A 16382-nucleotide genomic window follows, 5' to 3' on the forward strand; every position below is an offset into this window, starting at 1 on the left:
ATAGGTATAGTGTAGTATATGTAGTATATGTATCTATAGTAGTAGTAGTATATATGTAGTATAGGTATACTGTAGTATATATGTAGTATAGGTATAGCGTAGTATATATGTAGCATATGTGTAGTATATAGGTATATAGTATGTATGTATATCTGTATGTATAGGTACGCGCTACCAAAGGCTACCTTTGGTAATGCAAAAGGATAGACAGTTGGGCGAGTTGGTACGGTAACATGATTTTGGCTTCTAGCGCGAAGTGAAACACGCGCTAGCCGTCCTGTCTGCTCCTTTCTGTGTCCGTGTTTCACTTCGCGCTAGAAGCCAAAATCATGCTACCTTTGGTAGCATATACAGTAACTCTAGGGTCTGTTGTCCGGTTCGGCCCAGCCAAGCGGCCGAGAATGCGACTACGGCTGAGACATTCGCTGCCATTGCAGCCCGCCTGACGTGGCAGGCCGCACCTCTTTTCTTTTTTTTTTTAATCCAACGGCCGTGATTATACTAACAGCCAGCAGCAGCGCTAGCTCGGGAATCCTCTTGAAACGCGCCGAGCTTGCAGAATCATCTCCCGAAACGCACCGCGCGGCAAGAAAAAGAAGGGAGAGAAAAGAAAAGAAACGAAGATCACGGAGATCACGATCTCTCCAATGCTATTCACAGCGTGTTTACAGGAGGTATTCAGAGACCTGGATTGGGAAGAATTGGGGATAAAAGTTAATGGAGAATACCTTAGTAACTTGCGATTCGCTGATGATATTGCCTTGCTTAGTAACTCAGGGGACCAATTGCAATACATGCTCACTGACCTGGAGAGGCAAAGCAGAAGAGTGGGTCTAAAAATTAATCTGCAGAAAACTAAAGTAATGCTTAACAGTCTCGGGAGAGAACAGCAATTTACAATAGGCAGCGAGGCACTGGAAGTCGTAAGGGAATACATCTACTTAGTGCAGGTAGTGACGGCGGATCCGGATCATGAGACGGAAATAATCAGAAGAATAAGAATGGGCTGGGGTGCGTTTGGCAGGCATTCCCAAATCATGAACAGCAGGTTGCCATTATCCCTCAAGAGAAAAGTATATAATAGCTGTGTCTTACCAGTACTCACCTACGGGGCAGAAACCTGGAGGCTTACGAAAAGGGTTCTACTCAAATTGAGGGCGACACAACGAGCTATGGAAAGAAGAATGATAGGTGTAACGTTAAGGGATAAGAAAAGAGCAGATTGGGTGAGGGAACAAACGCGAGTAATGACATCTTAGTTGAAATCAAGAAAAAGAAATGGGCATGGGCAGGACATGTAATGAGGAGGGAAGATAACCGATGGTCATTAAGGGTTACGGACTGGATCCCAAGGGAAGGGAAGCGTAGCAGGGGGCGGCAGAAAGTTAGGTGGGCGGATGAGATTAAGAAGTTTGCAGGCACGGCATGGCCAGCCACAATTAGTACATGACCGGGGTTGTTGGAGAAGCATGGGAGAGGCCTTTGCCCTGCAGTGGGCGCAACCCGGCTGATGATGATGATGATGAAGATCACGGGGAAAACTACCGAATATACCCGCGTGAGAGCCACACTTTCTTTCTCGTGACCTTGATGAGGTGCGGTCCTTACATTGGGGCGACATCTTCGATTTATATTAAACCACCTTTTTTTTAGAATTTAGGATCTGCAGAGTTGGGAGTGCGGCTCTTACACAAATTCGGCGCTTAGTCGAGTGTATACGGTGGTTCTAGGTGGCGGTGCACGGGGATTATGACTTAGCCGTAGCGAGACAGAAAGGAGGGAGGGGGGCTGTCTGCTCCGATATGGGAGAAAGCCGGGCAGGTATGTCGCTTAACGGACTTTGGCCGGGATGAGCCATTACAGGAACACAAAATTTTAAAATAATCCGCCTCCATTCCGCCTTGTGAAAGGGGGTGTACAGCGAACCCCACCACCACAAGCGGCGTACGTCAGACGCACGCATACGCGCGCAAGTGCAGCATGCACCTTCATTTTTCTAGGCCCTCCGCCAAGCGCAAGTGCCTTATCGAATTATAATTGAACTTTTTCAAAGTAAATTGCGTCAGAAAATTCAAGTGCGACTCACACACAAGCTGCAGACACGATAGCTTTGGATTGTAATTCGAATATACAAGAAATATAAGAAAACACACTTCTGTTACGAGGAAACTCAAAGACAAAACCCTTTTCCAGCCGTCGTTTGAGGTCTCTCTGAGTGCTCGCGCCCGCTAGGTGACGGTACTGCTTTTGGATAGACCGTTGACCATTACATCGGTAATATACAGGCTAGCAATGTAGGCAATCAAATTAAAGCTGCAAGCATGGGCAGAGAATAATGGCATATTGTGAGAACTTCAGAATGGCTTCAGAAGAGGTATGCGGTTGGATGATAACTTATTTGTTCTTACTCAGTGTATTGAAATGTCAAGAGTAGAAAGCAGACCATTACATGTGGCCTTTTTAGGCATTACAAGAGCCTATGGCAACGTAGACCACAACATTTTGTGGGATATTGTGGAAGGGGAAGGCTTATGCGACGATTATCTACAGCTTTTGAGAGAGATTCACCTAGAAAATACTATTTGCGTTTAATGTGAAGGGATGAGCAGTGAGGGGAAAGTTGATATCAACAGAGGACTGCAGCAGGGGTGCCCTTTGTCCACACTGCTGTTTATGATGCACACGGTGAGTACGGAGAGGCCGCTAGAAGGAAGTAATATCGGGTTTAATCTCTCATACAAACAGATGGGTACAGTAATAGAGCACCAACTCCCAGGTTTATTTTATGCAGAAGACGTTGTGTTCCTAGTTAACAAGCAAAGTGATTTGCAACGTCTGGCTAATATCTGTGGACAGGAAAGCGAGAATATAGGTTTGCAATTTAGCGTTAGAAAATCAGGTGTTATGGTTTTCAATGAAAACAGTGAACAGACAGTGGCAATACAGGGCCATGAAATACCTCGAATAAAAGAATATAAATACCTTGGTATATGAATAAACGAAGGCAATAGATGTATGGAAACACGGGAAAGAAGCAATAACAGTAAAGGGGAAGAGCGATGCAGCCATAATGAAGCACAAAGCACTATGGGGATACAATAAGTACGAAATGCTCCGGGGTATGTGGAAAGGTGTAACAGTTCCAGGACTTACTTTTGGGAATGCGGCTGTTTGCTTGAAATCAGGGGTACAATCAGGACTTGATGGCAACCAAATGTCAGTGGGACGCCTCGCATTGGGCGCTCACGGGAACACTACAAATGAAGCTGTGCAGGATGATAGCGGGCTGGACAAGTTTTGTAGTGAAGGAAGCTCACAGTAAAATTGATTATGAAGAACGACTGAGGAATATGGAAGAAAGTAAATGGGCTGGAAGAGTGTTGAGGTATTTGTACAGGAAAAACATTCGTACACAGTGGAGGAAAAGAACTAGGAAGCTTATCAGCAAGTATTGCGGCCTGTAGGGTCAGCAGCAAAGAACGTCAAGCGGAAAGTCAGAGAGGCTGAAATAATCACATGGGTGGCGGCAACGGAAAAGAAATCAGCCATGAATAACTACTTGAGAGGAAAAAGCGAAATCAGGAAAGAAGCAATTTATGATAACTCAAAGGGATGCTCATTACTTTTCGAAGCGAGATCGGGATGCCTTAGGACACGCACCTATAAAGCGAGATATAAGACGGAAGAAGAAGCATGTGCTTGCTGTGGTAAATCTAGGGAAACGATGGAGCATGCTTTATTAGAATGTGAAGATATCTGCCCATCTGTGCCCAGTGGTCGGAAAGTAACTGACCACTGGCCTCCTTGAAGCCCCTGGGTTCAGCGAGAGCTGGGGGAAACTAAACACGTCCGCAATAGAGATTAGTAAGAGGCGATTGAAAGATTGGTGGAAGAAAAGGAGGGAAACGACAAAAAACGGTGACGTACAAAAACTAAGTTCACAATAGGGGGTCACATATTTGGTTATGGGAATTCATCGTGGGCTTTTTCTTTTTCTTTTTAACCTAGGTGTATAAGTTAAATAACGAGAGCTTGGTGGCGCCACCTAGCGCCCCGTTGCAGAGGGTACGCTCACAACATCCATCCATCCGAGCACGAGCTCACGAGAACAAAAATTCTGCAGGTCCCACGCACTGTGTGGATATTTTTGCAGGTAGCTGGCTATCCAGCTCCATTTGGGTTCCTTCGAAAGGCTATCAGATGGACCAACGGGCTTGTGTAAAACAAGAAGTTATGTTCGACGCGAGCCTGCGTTGCGAAGGCTGTGCATGGCCTCTAGCAACCGCCTTCGCACGCACTGGGAGGCCGCGCTGCTCAGCCCCGCCCTCGAGGATCAACTGTGGGCCGTCCGGCGGGCCGAGAATGCCGCCAGAACTGTTAGATATGGAGCTGTTTCCTGCGCCTACTTCAAGTTCCCCCGGACCACATCGAATCGCAGCACATTCCAGAGGGGCGCACGAGCCAACAAGTTTGTAAGCCGCCGGTAGCTATTCTCTGCTTGACTCTTCCAGAAAGCGAGGGGATAGCACGGCATTGTTGGAAGTAAAGTGGGTGCCAAACCAAGACGGCGGTAATGCGCGGTGACAGCCGGACGGCTGTGACGTACCGAGAAGGCCTGGCAGCGTCGCACCGGTAGCCTTTGAAGAAGGCATTTGCTACCACAGCGGAGCCGTACCGCCGGGACTAGGTGGGCCCTCGGACAATGGAGCCCAATCGTCCCTCTTCATCGCCTTTGAATAAGACATTTGCTACCGCTGTGGGGCCGTAGCACCGGGAGCAGGTGGGCCCTCGGACAATGGAGCATGAGCAACCCCCCCTACTCCTCCTTTGAAGAAGCGCATTGCAAGTCTGCGAGGCAAGACCGCAGAGAGCCGCCGGGTGTGACAACGCGATACGGGCGCCAACCATTGGCTGAAAATGGCGTCATCTGAGCGGACTCTCCCATTGGCCAAACATGACGCGACTTCCAGTCCTCGAAGGGTTTAAAAGAAGCATTCCCTGATTCCCTGATTCACCTCTCTCGAACTTCTTGCCGCGGGCCGCAGCGTCCGAGTTGCTGCCGGCCCGTAATGACTGTACGACTGTTACTGGACGCTCACCTCTCTGTAAATAATGTAAAATAAACCCTCCCAAGTTTGGTTTTCATCCCGAAGTCCATCCTTCAACCCCTACAGGATCCACGAAATCCTGGCCGTCACCTAGGCGCGGCCTTTGGCCCTCCCCACCAACTCGCAGGACACGCTATAAAGCATAGGGAATGAGTGCCGATCCCGAAAGCGGGGGGGGAGGGGGGGAGGAGCAGGTTAACACAGCGTACCAATGCGTCAGCTGCTACGAGGCGAGAGTACGACTCAGTGACTACGCTACCGCTCGTGAGGCAAGGAGGAAAATCATTAATCCCAGTGGCAGAATTGAAGTTAGCGCACACACAAGTACTCTAACTCGTGCTATGTGGGACGTATACGTACGTGCCAATCGTGTCGAGAAAGGATAATGTGGTCGAACAGCTTTATAAACAAAGTGCTTGGGGCCTCCGAAAACCTTCGTTATACAGGCGACTTCGTTGCAAAGGTCGCCCAGCGCACAGCTCACAAAAGAACCAGGGCAGAGTTATTCTTCACCGTTCCAGAGGCTTTCGTTGTAAAGGTGCTCCACTGCAGTTGGATGCGGCATGATAGATGCATGCGTACGCTTTGAATATCGTGCTGCTGCGGCTGAGTTCAAATCCCGCCATGAGCCAACCATTCCTCACCACATTACCACTGGAGCCGAACGTCGCACGCGCAAGCTTACACGTTATCGCTCATGACCGTTGTAGTCACTCTGGTAATCTTCAGAGGCTTCTTTCAAATGAGTCGCCATTGTCATGTCAACTGGAAAATCTGAGCAATTTTCGTGAACTGCTTCGATAGTAACAAAGACCTCTTATCTCAGAATCTCTCATGCAAAGCCCTTAGATAACACTAACGCGATCTTGAAGGTCCTATTTTGCAAGAACGCGCATTTTGAGTGCCTCAAAATTCACGGACGATTACGATACTCCGTAACGCCAAATTTGAGAGCAGCTTTATACGGTGTTTTTGCTTCGCGATTTATTGGCTCTCGTGGACGATCTATTTCGTGCGGCGCGTTGCAAACGGAGCGAAATGCGGCGCGACTGCCTCGCTAATCTGGAGATCGCGAAAGCCAGCGCCTGGGTGAAGCACTGGCGCGATTCACAGCAGCCGCCGCACACAGACATCCGCTCATGCAGCGCTTTGTTTCCACGTATGCTATCGGTCGACGCGCTCACCGCATGCCATCGGTGAACAAACGACGGCGCACCACTCTGCCGCCATCTCGTAGCGGTCGTCGCCGCAGAGCCCGTCTTGAGCGGAACTACGCTTTTCTTCTCACTCTCTCGCCATACTCTCCTCCTCCACTTTCCGCGTCATGCTTTCACCGTAGCCTCCTCCGCCGTTTTCCTCCTCAGGCTATCTTCGCTATGGGGAACCAGCCTTGGATAGGCGGCGCGTCGAAAAGAGTGCGTTGCACGCCGCCCTGGCGACGAAATGCGGCATACTCCAGCCGCTCGACCAGACGACACACACGTGCGCGGCCGTATTGTTTCCGTTTTCGCGCCGCTTCAAGTGGACAGTTTTCGTAAAGAAGCTAGCGCCATCAAGTGAAAAAATGATGAAAGAAGCTTTTTAAGCTTTATATATTTTTCACAGTGTGTCGCGGCGAGCACGTGTGTTTCTTTAACGGTTGCGCCGTGTGCCGTTGCCATGCTTGCGTGGCAGCCTGCCTCGCAAATCTAGCAGCTATGGCGCCCGTCGTGCTGCGCTATGGTTTCAGGAGTATTAGTTGGCCTGAAGACATTCCATATTTCTCTGGCTAGACATAAAAAATTATGATGTTACTTCGCCACAGCAGTGAATGGAGAAGAAAGCTTTATCGCATCAGCTGACTCGCGCAAGCAAGGGTTCGAGTGCTCCGCTGCTGGATCCGTAACAACGCTGGTTACATTTAGCACTAATTACATACATTCACCGGATGCACCTCAGCGCCGAGTCCTCATCCGCATGCGCATTTTAAAAAAACACATAGGCGGCTTGGTCCGCGTGCGCCGGCAGTATGCACACACAACTCGTATTACAAGGCAGCTTTCCTCCCACATAATTCTTGGCAATGAATGGATAATATTTACTTTTCGTATCGTTCGCTTGGTGCGGTGGCATAGGAAGGGGCTTGGCGGTGGTATTGCGAAGGAAAAATGGTTGGTACATATGCCGGATGGTGCACGCTATTGCTCATTTTGTTTCCGACGAAATGCCGACTGCACATTCTGCTGTTTGGTACTGGCTGCCACGGCCGACCGTCTTCACTAACGAATAAACGAAGCACAAACGCGAAATTCGATTTAGAAATCAGCCCGACACTGCTTGACAGGGCGACAAGACGGGAACTTACTCCGCTCGCCTGGCTGCTTGGATCCAACGCCGCCTCCGTTCTTGTTCGTACGGTTTCGATGGAAAGACGCAGAAGGATACATCCTCCCTCATCCCGACGTAGTTGCGGCATTTGTATAGGCAGGTTGCGAACGTAGTTCCCGCGCCTACTAGGGCGCCCCTCGCGGCGGCGAGCGCGGAACCGGCAGGATAAGACCGGCCCGCTTGCGTTCGGAAAGCCTGTATGTGCACTGTTTCGCGCGTAGCTGTTGCCTTTTCTGAGCAATGCCAAAGTGCAACCCGAGCTGTTGAGTAGTGGGCTGCAACAGCACGTACACCAACTCACGAGGAACAAAGTTTTACAGGTTTCCAAGCCGACCGTATGAAGCAGAACGGCGTCAACACTGGATAGCGCTCGTCAGACGGCATAAGCTGTTTTATGTTCCGGCGTTATATCAAGTGCGTTATAACGCTGAATTCTTTGCTTTTACAGCAATGATGGCAGCAACGGGACACCTGCAGTCAGTGGCGTAGCTAGGTCGTCTGGCACCCGGGGCCCATAGGTCTTCTGTCCCCTCCCCCCCTCCCCCGGGTTTATTCGAGGAAGGTGAGGTTATCAACAATTTCCGTGTGTCTCCAGACGTATATGACACCCCCACACAAGCCCCCCCCCCCCCTTTGCTACGCCACTGCCTGCAGTGCGTACCAGGATATGCAGCAAACAAAGTAGTTTGTTCCCACACTGTACTGCAGTAAAGCTGTGGAACTCTTTCCCAATCCTCTCCCATTCAAACAGCGCTAGGGCTTGCTGAGAGATTTGAGGAGGGGTTGCAGCCGGCAGAGCTGGCATACGCCCTTCTGCGCCCAGCATATTATCAACGAAGGGGCAGTTGAGATAACCAAAGTTTTTGACAACGTGGTTTATTGGAACCTCCTTTGCACGCACTGAAAAAATCGCAACATAAGAGTATGGCACTTCCAGTAACTTGGGCGAAAATATTTTCCCAGCGTAGTCTAACACAACTGGTAAGTTCGTCCCCTTTTTTCTGTGTTTGGGGAGAGCAACGTTAGAATACCTCTGGTAGGTCTGACGAGTCGTTCGTACGCTCCACGTTCCCGGATGAGATGTTTTGGATTCGTATTTGCCGTCCTGTATGTACAGGGAAACTACCGCGGCGTCCTTGCACTTCCCTGCGATGCCAGCACGGCAATCGCAGCTCCCCGCTAGGATTTGTCTGCTGTCGCCGATCTTCAAGAATCAATGTCGCCTATAATTTCATGCGTCCACACCGTAGATAACGAAGTAACTTACGCTGAGCTTCACGCATCTCGCTGGTGCATTATTTTTCGTTTGCGGAATAAACCTAGCAGTCACTTCCGATTAGTGCGAGTTCAACACTTCCCTCACGTCGTAGACGTGCCCCACTTCAAATAGACGACTTCCTTTCTCTAAATTCTTTTCACGAAAAAAGCTATGACGATCTTGTAATTCCCGAAACCCGGTTAAAATTAATATCGGCACGCTGTTTAGCGCCATCGCTACCGTTTGACAGGACGCCAAACACGCAGCGCGGGCTGCTGACGCCGTGAGTTATCCTACCACATTCGCGCAACTATTCGTCAGATGGCGCTAGGGGTCGGAAAGACAGGGCGCCGCCTATGCACTTGCAACCTGCCCATGCGCAACAGTATCGTCGGCGTCCTTTTGCTTTCCTTCGTCTTTCAGCGCACGCAACGCCTCTACCAGTAGCAATTTTCGTCCGCGGGAGCGGCTGAGTTGTGCGCGTTCTGACCGCCAGGGCGGCGCTGTAGGTGTCGTGAAAACTCCAGCGCTGGTTCCCCTTCGCCGCCTTTCATTCCTCCGCTGTGGAGCTCCGCGTTCGCTCTTTCATCTTTCGCTGTGCTCGTTCGCACGGTTACAAGGAACGCCGAGGCCGCCCAAGCACTCCGTACAGATGGTTAACCAGCGAAGCTGAAACGTGGGGCCCCGGTGTTTATCATTGGGTTAATCTCGACGGTTCATTAAACGACGGTTTGATAGTCTGCCGGATCCTCGGTACGCATTTACTGCTTGCGATCGGCTCCACGACCCTGTTCTTGTGCCCGGGCTGCAGCATCGGCACGGCGTAGACGAGCTCGTTCACGGTTCTGCTCACGACGTTGCTGATTGAAAGCTGCCTGCTCCTCAGGAGTACCTATGACACGTGGCTTACCCATTTCGGAGCCGGAAAAATATTGCGCACGCGCTCGGCTGCGACGGACAGCAACGCCGTCGTTATTGGCGGAGCTGATCCAACACCACCTATAGATGGCACAAGGCCTTTTCACTCCCATCCGCGACGTCATGTTACCTGGCCTGATTGCCATATAATCTAATGGGGATGCTCCCGAGTAGGCAACAGTGATTTTGACGTCACCGCTTTCATAACTCCAGCCTGTACACGTGGTTCGGGGCGATTATCTCGGACGCGGACAACGAAGCCGGATTTTCTGCTACACGGGGACCTTAACGCTATCGCGTTAAAGGAGAGATTATGTTGCAGGAAGGGTAGGTCGCCTCCTCGCACCCCTGCGCTTGACATTTCGTTTGCTTTTATTTCGGCAACTGCTAGACCTGTTTGTGAAATTACGAAATTCTTGCGCTAAAACGCCCCCTGACGGTGCTATACAATTTACAGAGTATAATCAAAATTTCGCACTCGACCTCTAACACTTGACTGACTCTCCCTCTGTCGACCGAACTTCTGCGCAGGTCTACGCGGAGCACAAGAGGGCCATCGAGATGGGAAAGCCCCGTGGAATCCTCTCACCACCGGCACAGCCGCCAACCGACAAATAGAGGGAGCCTACGTCGGCGGTAGCAGACGAAAAGCGGCTACGGGCCTCGTCTGCAAGCATCTGGCGTGGGAGGGCGCTTATTTTAAACGGCGGTGCTTATTCGCATACGCCATGTAAAATGTCAACTCCTATAAATCGACCTGTCCGATTCTAGAGCGCCGTCTGTTCTCGTACGCTTAAATCCTGTAAAAAATTAATCGATTTCTACCCGACTTCTTGATTCCGCCCTCATATGCGCCGCGTTCCGAAATGGCGGCATGCCACACGCATTAGGTGGTGGTAAAAAAAGAATCTATGCAGACTAAACTACGCTTTACATCTACGTAATGCGAAGCCTTACTAATTCATTACCTAAACATAACGTAGATGTCGCTACGTAGGTGTTGTTGTTGTTCTGATACCCACTCACGCAAGTTGGCGACAACGAGGTTCGTTGAAGAGCAGCAACATCCCCAGAGGCACCAGGGGCACATACCTTATAAGAGACCCCACGTGACCTATACCCAGTGACACACATCTTTAGACTGCACTATTTGCGAGATCGGCCCACAAAAACTCCGAGAATGCTTCGCATTGTACGTTATAGCATACTTAGATTGTGATGCCTCGACAGGAACGTGCACCCTTTCACACTCTCATTATAATTGCGACGTTTCGATACCTAGCATCGCTTTTGGAATTAAGACTTCCCGGCCTTCAGGATCGGTCCAAGCATTTAGGTCAGACGATGAAGCTTTGAGAGTGGGTGAACAAACATTAATAAAATGGATACCGTGACGTCACCGGTCCTTTTGACCGCCCGCGGTACGACCTTGTAGTTTTTCAATACTGTGAGGCTAGGATGAGAGTCGCGCGGACACGACCTCTCTGAAGCAGCCAAATGTGTTGGGGGAGGGGAGAGTGGGAAAGGGGCGCTGGGAATCTCGAGGTATCAGTCACCCCTGCTCGCCTCCCTGTTAAAAGCCGCCGCCCTTAATAGTGCAAAATGAAATTACAAAGCATGGGGCCCAGATATTTTGGGCAGTTGCACCAGAGGGCACATTTACGTGGCGCTGGTACAGCACGGCTGATTTAGTGGTATCCCCTTTGAAATCGGGTGGCAACAAACAGTCGTCTAACCAGCTTGATTTAACCAGGTATGCTATGCATGCTTTTCATTCTAGCATTTTAATATACTTCTCCTTAACCCCTTTCTTTTCTTTTCCCCAAAAGTTCTATATCTTGTACCGCTACATATACCTGTAACGGATCCGGTCGTATCAATCTTTTCCCTGCTCTTTCTCCGCCAATATTCCAAACATCTCTTCCTTATCGCTACTGCTGACCGGTTGATGCTTCCGTCCGCTTTAAATGCAAGAGCTTCTGTAAGGTGTAGGTGACCTACGGGTCCCCTGGGTGAATACTTTCGCATTCCATTCGCATGTGCCGAGCAGTCTCCGGATTCTTTTGCCGTCGCAGACGCATGCTTCAACTTGTTGCGAATATTTGCTCAGGTATGCTCCGGAAATACTTGATCGGTACTCCCCATTTCCCGCGTTTGTCTTTACTACGAGTAGCAATAATTTTTAGGATACTTCAGGCACTTACCGGTGTCTGCCTGTCTGCCATCTGTCGGTCGACGTCTGACCGCTTTCCTCGCCAACTTTGGCCAACTTTACCCATGGTCTAATGGGCAGATTACAGGGCTGCTGCGCTGAGGGAACAGGGTTCGAAACCAACCATTCGACAAACTTGGATCACTGCGTATGCGATATTAGGTACATATATGCTGCTCTTCAATGACGCTATTTGACCCAACTTAGGTAACTGGGTATGTACCTCTCTTCGAATTGACAAAAAATAATTTCGAAATTGGCCCGGCGCTGCGCGAAATCGAATCCGTATTATATATTAATACAATCTTGTCTGGATCCACACGCGCGCGGAGTTCGAGGCGGCACCGTTAGATGGCGCAGTGTGTCCAGAGGGAAGCGCAAGTCGGGAGCCCGGCTGGGCATGCACGCCGCGTACAAGACGCTTCCCTACGTTGGCACTGCGATGTGTTGGCTACATTGCATGAATGCTGTAATCTCATTAACGCCGACAATCATCGTCAGATGGATTTTGCTAGACTTTTTATCCCTATTCATTATATTGTAGAATTACCTTAAAAGTTGAAACGAAATGTCTCTTGCGCATGAGAATGCCGAATCAGCCATTTGTATACGTAAAGCTTACCGTGACAAGGAATTAACAGGAAATATCCCTTTCTAAATGTAGCGTTAATGCAGCGCGATATAGTAGTACTGACAATAAAAATTGTCGTTAGTACATACACACAAATTAAAAGACGCTAATGCAAGCTATTCAATTCCCTTGCCATGTTGTCGTTATTGTGGCCACCGATTTCTACTTTCCAGTCATAGGACCCGCATGTTCTTTGGCAAAGTGTACACAATAAAGTTAAAGTAATTTGCAGTCCTTCATTGCCTGTCTCCTTGCTTGAACCCGTCACATTCACGCGACATTACTTACTTGGTGCCGAGCTCTTCAATGATCCTGAAAATTGGTTTATGTCTGCGGTACTGAACTTTCAGTGGCCTCTGCATAGCTCTAGTTAACTTACCATCGGCGTTATATTCACAGCTCATGGTGACTGTGCTCGCACTAGCTGACAACGCTGAGCTTAACAGTTCCTAAGAAGCAGTTTATAAGAAGCATATGGTCAGCCGAGCTCCTGTGGATTAAGGCTTTACAAATGTTCTTTTTGCAGCGATAAGAGCTTTGTTAGGGGGACAGCTGCAGTTAAGAATTCAGTGGAGTGAGAGAGAGGGAAAGTCAAAGGGAAAACAAGGAGGTTAACCGGAGAATATATCCGGTTGGCTACCCTGTACCGGGGAAGGGACGCGATAGGCGAGAGAAAAAGAATACAAAAAGAAAAGAAGAAAATCACCGATAATTACAATACTCAGTTTACTCTTCAGTTTTCCTGTCATACCTCTTTGCACAGTCCATTGACACATCATCATCATCAGCCTGGTTACGCCCACTGCAGGGCAAAGGCCTCTCCCATACTTCTCCAACAACCCCGGTCATATACTAATTGTGGCCATGCCGTGCCTGCAAACTTCTTAATCTCATCCGCCCACCTAACTTTCTGCCGCCCCCTGCTACGCTTCCCTTCCCTTGGGGTCCAGTCCGTAACCCTTATTGACCATCGGTTATCTTCCCTCCTCATTACATGTCCTGCCCATGCCTATTTCTTTCTTGATTTCAACTAAGATGTCATTAACTCGCGTTTGTTCCCTTACCCAATTTGCTCTTTTATTATCCCTTAATGTTACACCTATCATTCTTCGTTCCATAGCTCGTTGCGTCGTCCTCAATTTGAGTAGAACCTTTTTCGTAAGCCTCCAGGTTTCTGCCCCGTAGGTGAGTACTGGTAAGACACAGCTATTATATACTTTTCTCGAGGGATAATGGCAACCTGCTGTTCATGATCTGAGAATGCCTGCCAAATGCACCCCAGCCCATTCTTATTCTTCTGATTATTTCCGTGTCATGATCCGGATCCGCCGTCACTACCTGCCCTAAGTAGATGTATTCCCTTACGACTTCAAGTGCCTCGCTGCCTATTGTAAATTGCTGTTCTCTTCCGAGACTTAAGCATTACTTTAGTTTTCTGCAGATTAATTTTTAGACCCACTCTTCTGCTTTGCCTCTCCAGGTGAGTGAGCATGCATTGCAATTGGTCCCCTGAGTTACTAAGCAAGGCAATATCATCAGCGAATCGCAAGTTACTAAGGTATTCTCCATTAACTTTTATCCCCAATTCTTCCCAATCCAGGTCTCTGAATACCTCCTGTAAACACGCTGTGAATAGCATTGGAGATATCGTATCTCCCTGCCCGACGCCTTTCTGACACAGTATGCTGCCATCAGATTGGAAGGCCGGGAAAGTGATGACACTTTTTAAATCCGGGAACACGCATTCTCCTCTATTTCCCTATTTTGAACACTCCTGAAGAAGACCCAAACTTGGTTGGCAATGTCAGTTGGAAATTACTGCAACTCTACTGCTCCCAAGGCATTATACATGTCGACATCGTCAGCAGCACTCGACGAGTTGGCTGCTTATCAACAAGAGAGAAAGTCTTGCACTGAATTTGAAAACTACATCCAGTCTGGGAGCTTTCAGCAACTTCACTTTTAAAGATGTGAAAATAACAGTGAATTAGTGTCGTCACACCAAGTAGTGTGCAAAATTTATAAATGCAAGTTGGGTCTCTATAGCCTCCATATATAAGCTATGCTCTTTTTCTATAAGAAAAATGTGCGAAACCATGAAACAATACTGAAGCAATAATTCAATGTTATGCAACATTTCTGTATAGTGTCCTCTTAATACGCTCTCTGCCCTTTCTGAATGTGTCGTTTCCGAGAGACATTCAGTCTGACGTGTATGCAGTATAAAACAGGTTGAAATTTGGGCCTTGCCATCGTAATGTTGTTTACCCAATACCATTTTTGTGGCCTTTTATATATTGGCCAAACTCATTGTCACCTTAACAGTGTAACACAGAATTTCCATGATTTGCATATTTCCACCTTTCAGTTCACTGCCGTGATTGCATGCTCTTGAATAGATGACCATACCATGCACGAGTTTTTCATCACGTTTTTTTTTTCTTCCCCTTTTCTTCTCCGTTCCCAGCTTCCATTCTGTGCTCTCTTCGTTAATGCCAACCAAGGTGGAGCTCGCCTCCGAGGACACTACAGACGGAGTGCCTTATTTTTGTACCCATACTTGTCAACTTCATGTATCTCGTTGGCACCTATATGCATCAGTTCACTTTTACTACCCTGGTACTTCTTTTCCCCCAGATGCCTTTTTTATTTTATTTCCACGCAAAACGAGCAATAGAAGCAAACGACCTATTCGAAACGTGGGAGGCCAAGCTAACCCTCGGGGACCTGGAAGACCAACGACAACTCGTCGCCAGGGCCAAGAGGGCAGTCGAAGCCAGAGGGTTCCTGGACTAAGGAGCCTTCCCACCTTAGGGAGATACCCGTCCTCGCTCGGGACACTGTTTCGTACAATAAACGTTTCTTTCTCTCCCTCCTGTCATTTTGGCCCAGAATTCATCTTGCATCCCTCAGTTCCAGCTTTCCAGGTCCACCATCGAAGCGTACAGTCATGCCAGTCCGTCAACCTGCATCGCTCGACTTCCCACCATGTCAAACCAGCCCGGGCTCTGTTTGTGGCGCAATGTCCCAAAGACTCAGAAAATCTTTGTTTTCTCTCTTCTCACTGCAGTTTTTCTTTTTTTTTCCCTTTCCTTCCTTCTGTATTTTCACATCTCCTTTGCACCTTCCATTTTACCAATAAACCAACAAGACGGATAGTCGAGACACCACATACCCTCTCAATGCAGTCCTTTTATCCCTTTGTCATCATCTGTTTACATTAAATTCTACTTGGTTTTTCTGCTACTCCTCAGCATTTTTCCTTCTACACAACTGGCTTTCTTGCTAAATTCCCTTTTGGGGTTTTCTACTTTTCTTTTGACTGGCTTTAAACCTGCGGTACCTTTTAATGGTGCGAGTTTCCTCACTTTTATTCAAGTTCATTCTTGCATTGAGGGGCTGAAAAATTTGCCACAATTGCGGCTGCAAGCCGGTCTTTGAAGTTACCACGGTATCGTTCAGGCATCAGGATAAGGTGTGGCGGGAAATCATGGGGACTTTCCCCATAAGAAAGAGGGGTTGCACTTGTGTCATCCACCTGTCAGTATCACTGGGTGAATTGTGAAGTTTTTGTTATATTTGGGTTGATAGCACGCAAGTGTTTAGGTTGTGCTAATTGGATAGCTGCGCCTACTTATCTGTTATTGTCGTTGCTGTCAGCCTGGTTTGTGTAGTTCAATGAAGAATGTCATCTTTTGCTTTTCTTGCCACCGACTATTTGATTAGGAATCATGTGATGTGCTGTGTGTGAGTGCGTAAATATATATATATATATATATATATATATATATATATATATATATATATATATATATATATATATATATATATATTACATCTTTTTCACAGTAAACGTTCCATAACTAGTTCAGCGCCATGTTTGTCATC

The 16382-nt window shown here is 48.2% G+C and overlaps 1 protein-coding gene across 1 annotated transcript in view; it reads left to right on the forward strand.

Moving 5' to 3' along the window:
• The window catches only part of LOC135907692 (globin-like), a 31309-nt gene extending 20875 nt beyond the window's left edge, over positions 1 to 10434 (forward strand). Inside the window, exon 4 of the mRNA XM_065439395.2 lies at positions 10183 to 10434. Coding sequence (XP_065295467.1) covers positions 10183 to 10269 — 87 coding nt within the window. The 3' untranslated portion in view covers positions 10270 to 10434. The remainder of the gene's footprint in view (positions 1 to 10182) is intronic.
• The last annotated feature ends 5948 nt before the right edge of the window (positions 10435 to 16382 follow it).

Source organism: Dermacentor albipictus, chromosome 10, assembly GCF_038994185.2.
Source record: "Dermacentor albipictus isolate Rhodes 1998 colony chromosome 10, USDA_Dalb.pri_finalv2, whole genome shotgun sequence".
NCBI lineage: Eukaryota > Metazoa > Arthropoda > Arachnida > Ixodida > Ixodidae > Dermacentor > Dermacentor albipictus.